Source organism: Lipotes vexillifer, unplaced genomic scaffold (assembly GCF_000442215.2).
Source record: "Lipotes vexillifer unplaced genomic scaffold, Lipotes_vexillifer_v1.1 scaffold575, whole genome shotgun sequence".
Taxonomy (NCBI): domain Eukaryota; kingdom Metazoa; phylum Chordata; class Mammalia; order Artiodactyla; family Lipotidae; genus Lipotes; species Lipotes vexillifer.
Window position 1 is genome coordinate 480,870 of NW_006780198.1, and position 6,401 is coordinate 487,270.

The 6,401-nt window shown below is 59.7% G+C and overlaps 1 protein-coding gene across 1 annotated transcript in view; it reads right to left on the reverse strand.

Annotated features, from left to right (window-relative positions):
* Window positions 1–15: 15 nt before the first annotated feature.
* NPHP4 (nephrocystin 4) overlaps window positions 16–6,401 on the reverse strand; it is a 129,225-nt gene continuing 122,839 nt past the window's right edge. The window contains exons 23-29 of the mRNA XM_007453275.1: window positions 4,425–4,581; window positions 3,768–3,853; window positions 3,106–3,191; window positions 1,927–2,098; window positions 1,118–1,297; window positions 702–845; window positions 16–156 (exon numbers count right to left, since the gene is read on the reverse strand). Coding sequence (XP_007453337.1) covers window positions 16–156; window positions 702–845; window positions 1,118–1,297; window positions 1,927–2,098; window positions 3,106–3,191; window positions 3,768–3,853; window positions 4,425–4,581 — 966 coding nt within the window. The remainder of the gene's footprint in view (window positions 157–701; window positions 846–1,117; window positions 1,298–1,926; window positions 2,099–3,105; window positions 3,192–3,767; window positions 3,854–4,424; window positions 4,582–6,401) is intronic.

Consider the following 6,401-nt stretch of genomic DNA (forward strand, 5'->3'; position numbering starts at 1 on the left):
CCCCCCGCCGCTCCTTTACTGGTAGGTGACCTTCACGCAAAACGTCTCCTCGTTTTTGTCTTCGTGGTCGTTGATGTAAATCAGAATCTCCTCCTCCCCGGCCTTCTGACGGGACGCAAACCGCAGGCCGATGGTGTAGGTCTCGCCTCCCCCGACCTGGCAAGAAGCATTGCCGTCCTGGCACCCACCCTGCCGACCCCGCTCTCTCTCTCTTCCAGCCGCTTCCACACAGGCAAACACACATCCCCCAGGCTCGCAGGCCCCGGAACATACACTCATGCTCTGAACCAAGTTTCCCAGCGTCACTGTCAAAGCCCTCACGGCTGCTCCTCCCAAAGCCCCAGGAGACGCGACACGTCACTACACCCTCCAGCGAGGGACAGACCCGAGTCGCCCGAGTCGCCCGAGCCGCTGCTCACTTTCCCTGAAAGAGTTACAGGAGATAAAGGCCTAACTTGCCAGGCAGTCTGGATAAAACTGTTGCAAAACTCCAGGGAAGGTTGCCCCCAGGGCTGCCCCCACCAGGGCCTGGGTGTTGGGTCAGAGGCCCAGGCAGAGTTCAGCAGAGGGTGCCCCTGGGGGCCGCAAGCGCCTCACTCGGGCCACAGGCCGTTTCTCCCCCAGGACTTGTTGATGCCCCCAAGGCAGGGTCCCAGGAGAAGCAGAGCCCAGCCCGCCCACCCTGTGCAGCAGCCCCGCACCTGGAAGGCGTCCTCCTTGAACTGCAGCAGGCGGGGATGGTCGCTGTGCAGGCGGTAGGCCCTCGGGGAGGGGTAGGGGTTGGTGTAGGTGATGCGCTTGTTGGCGCCCTTCCCGCCCCCGGCAGGCAGTGTGATCTCAAAGGCCTGTGGGGAGGGCGGGAGTTGGCCCCGGGCTCCTTCTCCAGCCACTTCCTCCCAAGCCTGCCCTGCGCTCCTGGGCCCCAGACGCTGAATAAATACGGCAGACAAGCCCCCCGAGTTCCCGGTCGAGGGGTTCACGGTACAGGAGGAAACACCCACCCCCCAGGCCCCCAGCCAGAGGGGCCGGGAGGAGGAAACGCCGCCTGGATCTGGGCAGGCCAGGTCACAGGACACACCACCCGAACGGCGTGGCCCAAGCGCGTCTCACGTCAGACCTTGGAGATGAGGGGTGGGCGGCAGGAGAGGCACACGAGCCACGAGGCCACCAGCTGGTGGGCATCCACGTCAACCAGGTTGAGGTGCACGAAGCGGCTGCCCGCCCTGCGGGGCCTCACGCCCACGTGCAGGTCCTGCACCCCGTGAGGGGGCAGCACGAAGACGCCTTTGGGGTCCGTCTTCAGGAACAACAGAGGAGAAGCAGGTCAGGAGACAGCCCCTCGAGTCGTGCAGACGAGGGGTTTCCTGGGCGTGTAGCCCAGGGGCTAAGAGGGTCCCAGGGGAACCCCTGCGCTGGGCGGGAGGTCCCCTGGCCTGCATGGGGTCAGAGGTAAGAAGGCCCAATCTGAGGCCAGACCAGACCTCACCACCAGCACCCATGCCTGTGGGTCACAGTCTGTGTCCCCATCTGTGTGGGGCGAGTCCCCTCCCACACAGCGCGACCCCCTAAGTGTCAGAGCGGCCTCAGGAGAGAGAGCTTAGCCAGACCCAGCCCTGCTGGCAGGGCGTCCACGTCACCCTCGTTATCCAGATGTACGGTTGCAGCCGCACTGATTCCAGAGTAACCGTTAGTATTTACCTCCCAACAATCTACAAATGCACCTTCAGGGCTCACGTGTCTCTCATCCCACGACGCACATCTCATACAGGGGATCTGAATGAAGACTCTATCAAAGTCTTCAGGACCGACCACCAGGCCGCAGTCCAGCTCCCACGCCCTCCCCGGGGTGGGCAAGGGTGGGGAGGAGCCAGGGGACACCCGCAAAACCCAACAGCCAACCCCACGCACCCCCGCTGAAGGCCATACCGTCAGCTCCTGGGGGTGGGAGCTGAAAGCCTTCACTTTCCTAACTGTCTGCATCCCCCGAAGGACAAGGGCCAGGCGGGTCCGCTGGCCTGTGACACAGGAGACATCCACGCGCTGCAGGGAGTGGAGGTGGACCTGCCAAGTCTGGACGGGCGTCGCCAGCCAGCGGTCCCTGTGCGGACAGAAGCCACTCACCGTTGGGCGAGGGCAGTACACCAACCGCGGGGGAGGAGCCCCGAGGAAGCTGAAAAGGCGGCCAGGAGGGCAGGCTGGGGTCCAGCCACCGTCACCCGCTCGGCCACCTTCCCTCCAAGGTGGAAGCTCTCAGGCGGGTCTGCGGCCTCTGTGTGACTTTGACCCTGAACAGATACTCTGGAGGCATGGCAACGTGGGCTTCTGCAGATGTGCACCTAGGCCAGCTTAATCCCAAACCAGGCCTGGAACAAAGTCCATGGGCAACACAGCGTGGATGAGAACATGGGCTTGGAGGTCACGTGGGCCTGAGCCTGGGGCCCGCATTAGCTGCCTGGTGCCCAAGGACACTGACCCTTGGTTGTAAATGGGGCTCAGCATACCTGCCCACGGGCCACCACACAGCAGGTGCAGGCTTGGTGCTCCCCCTCAGCCAGGTGGGCACTCAGCACAGGAGACCCCCGCCCGTTCCCAGGCGGGCTGCACCAAACCCTCCAGCCTGCACCGGTTTTAAAGGGTCTCGAGGGCTGGGATATATGACTTAGAGGAAAAGGTAAAGGGACCGGGGTCATTTCACCCAGTCCTCGGGCATCAAAGGAAATGATGTCACCTTCCACCTCCCCTTGGGGGGCCTGGGCAGGACCGCCGCCTGCATTCCCTCGGACTCGGGGAGGGGACCCCAGGGACAAGGGCTGCCTAGGCCGTCCTGGCATTGTGCTGGGGCAGAAGCAGCCTCGAGTTTCTCTCCTGGCTGGGCTCCCGACGTGCCCCTTAGGCTGTGGCGTCGCTCTGAGCAGAGGCACCCTTGCAAGACCCCGGCCAGTCTGAGAACCTCACTTCATGTGGCCAAAGGCCTGATGGCCCCCACCCCCGTCACAAGTTTAGAGGCAGCCAGGGTTGGCCAACTTACAGTGCCACCAGCAGTCCCCAGCCTGCCTCCTCACCGCCTTCTCCCACCCTCCAGACCACCACGGCCCACGTACTCACGCGTAAATGGTGACAAAGAAGTCTTTGATCTCCGGGCTGGGACCACTGGCCACCTTCAGGAACACGTCTCGTGGCTCCCTGGGGCCCTGCCAGACAGGGGGCGGGGGGTGCACATCACGACCACGCTACTGCCTCTCTGCTCTGACCCCAGCCCCCCAAGTCCGCAGGAAGCAAACGCAGGTGTGAACCAGGCCCCCTCCCCCCACACGTTTTTCATTTTCTGTACTCATCAGAATTCACTGTTTTTGTCACTACAAAAGAGAAAAATCATTAACTTCTTGATTTCATATTGAGTTTAATAATTATATTCTGCAGGAGGTTTTACCCAGTTTCCTAACCAATCATAATATGATTATGGCCGTTATCCTTACACAAAGGCAATTAATAAGTGCCTTAATCACCACTCACTTTATTCAGTTTGCCTCATGTCTTCTTTTTTTTAATTTAAATTCAGATAATCAAGGAAGTGATCGGCTAGCAGAAAGAAATGAAAACTCATTCGTAAAGCTCTCATGCGGATGTCAAAGTAGCCCTTCAGCATCTTAGAAAGAAACCACTTAGGCAAAAACCTCAAATGAAGAGGCTGCAGGAGACCAGGGGTGCAGATAGTGGGCGGGACCTGGCGGGGAAGGATTTTCCCGGGAGGGCGCTACAGAACTTACCATGTTCTGGGTCTCACAAATGACATTCGGGTCACTACATCGTACGTAGACCGGGGGGTCCTCACCGGGCATCCCCACGGGAGCACCTGGAGTGGGGAATATCACAAGAAATGTCTTTTCCCGAAAGCCTGGGCCATCACAGGTGTTCAGTGAAACCTGCTGGGGGATGGACACTGCCGCCTGTGTGGACACTGGCCCTTCTGTTCCGAGCCGCCTCCCCAGGGACTCACCCCAAGAGACTAACCAAAAGGAAGCGGGGGTGCCATGGAGCCAGTGCCAGGTGTACAAGGCTCGGATCTGTTCTGAAGGCACCAGCTGCAAATGAATCAGCAGGTGCAGGGGAGCCCGGAGAGCTCTCCAGGCCCAGGACTGAGGGCAGAGCAGAGCCTGACACCAGGGCCCGGGCAACCTTCCCAGGGCTGTGGATTTCAGAATGGAATCAGCCTGCCAAGGGCGCCTGTCATCTCAGAGGAGGTGAGAAGGTCGCCATGTCAAACAGTCAAACGACTGAGGCAAGTGGCAGAATTTACAGCTGTGCCCTGTGTTGTTAAAGAGCATCGCAGGATAATGTAGGGACACCACTTGTCGCCCTTGGGGAGAAGCCTTTTCCACCTGCTGAGCCTGCCAAGTGCCAGCCGTGGGGGCGGCAGGGCCCGCCTGGAAGCGGGCGCCAGGGCGGCAGGCGGACGGCCTTCTTCAGGAAGGTGAGCTCTGGGTGGTAGAAGCGGAAGACCTGGTCCACCACGTGCGGCTGTAGCTCCACAGTCAGGCAGAGCACGGCAAGGGGCTTGCCGGTGCCGGTGCAGAACAGAACCTGCCGGGAGAGCAGGTGGCGCAGCATCAGGACCCACATGAGGGCTGTGGGCAGCTGCGTGCACGGCGCCTCCCTGGACGGACGGGGACGGGGGTCCCCGTGGGGTCCGCTCACGCCCATGAAGTGGGAAGGACAGGCGTGGTCAGATGCACGGGGTCTGCAGCCGCAGGTGCCCACCTGCGAGGACTGGCCCAGCACAGGGTCCACATGCTCAGACCACGCACGGCTGCCACTCCTGCCACTTCCCGAAGGGGAGGGACGTGCCAAAAAGACCAGCGAGAAAGGTCTGCGGCCCCAACTCCCCCGCCGACGCACCCGCTGCCTGCAGGCTGGGAAGTCGTCCTGCAAGGATCTGGATACTAACCTCACCAGGTCCTCTTGGGTGGGAGCAGAGCATGTCCCCCAGACGGTAAAAGGGGGCTGTGCTTAAACCCAAAGGGCCAGAAACACAAACTTCCTTTAAAAGAAAAAAGCTACTTACTAAAAAAATTTATTTGTCCCATACAGGTGGGAACACAATGCAGCCGGTGTCTTTATTCCAGGACTTGGCCTGCCCAGTGAGCTCTCAGGGCCCAGGACAGAGGGCGGCACACGGCCAGCCCCAAGGCGGATCAACCTTCCCACATCGGTTGGCGCCAAGCTCGGGCCCCCAAACAAACCTTCCACGTGGGAAAGGACGCTCTTCCACTTTGGTGAGTTTTATTATGAAATCTTTTAGAAGTGTAACGGGACAAATTATAACTGGGCAGCCACCCACGAGGCCACGTGGGCTTGGAACAGGCACACGGTGCACACTGCTCAGCCTCTGTGCCCTCAGCACCCTGCCCGTCCGCCCCAGGGAGCCCCTCCTGAACTCGTGATCACCGTCCCCCATTTTTCTTCACCATTCTCCCCTCTTTGGGTCTTTAAGCGACCCACAGTGTTGGTTCTGCCTTCTTGGAGCATCACCTGAAAGTCACTGCCCCGCGCGTCTCTTCCCACATCTGCTGGGAGGCGAGCCCCACCACTGCACCCTCATCCCCGGCAGCGGTGCCCTGACACTCCTGCCGGAATTTCACCGCTACGCTGGGACTTCAGCTCCACAATGACCGACTATTTAGCTGTCGTGCACACAGACACACATAGACACACACTCCTCAGCTCTCTCTGCTCAGAAGGACCGGAAGCAAGGGCACCCCAGTCGTAATGAGCCCTCTCAGCACCCACACTTCAGTTTCTAAACACCATTCTCCACTAAAACAAGCCTTAGATAAACGGCTGATTCCAGAAATGGGGCAGGAAAATGGAAGATGACTCTGGAACATCTTGTGCGCCAGGCATGAAGGAAGTGCTCCAAGAATGACAGGGACATGTCAAAAGGACAGAGGGGCCAGCTTGAAGCCGAAGCTGCCGGTGGACCAGGGACAAGATGAGCAGCAAAACAAAGAAAGACAGGAACAAATTACAAGCCACTGAATGAAACAGGAATTCATGGTCCATAATGCTGACAAACGAACTTCAGGAATGAACGGATGAAGGCAAAGTGCTGCCTCACTTAGAACAAGGAAGGAATGATGAAATCTACAAGTCACCAATGGGCAACCATCGTACAAGAATCATCAGTGAAGAAATTTGAAAAAGAAGGGCTTCCCTGGTGGCGCAGTGGTTGAGAGTCTGCCTGCCGATGCAGGGGACACGGGTTCGTGCCCCGGTCCGGGAAGATCCCACGTGCCGCGGAGCGGCTGGGCCTGTGAGCTATGGCTGCTGAGCCTGCGCGTCCAGAGCCTGTGCTCCGCAACGGGAGAGGCCACAACAGTGAGAGGCCCGCGTACCGCACAAAA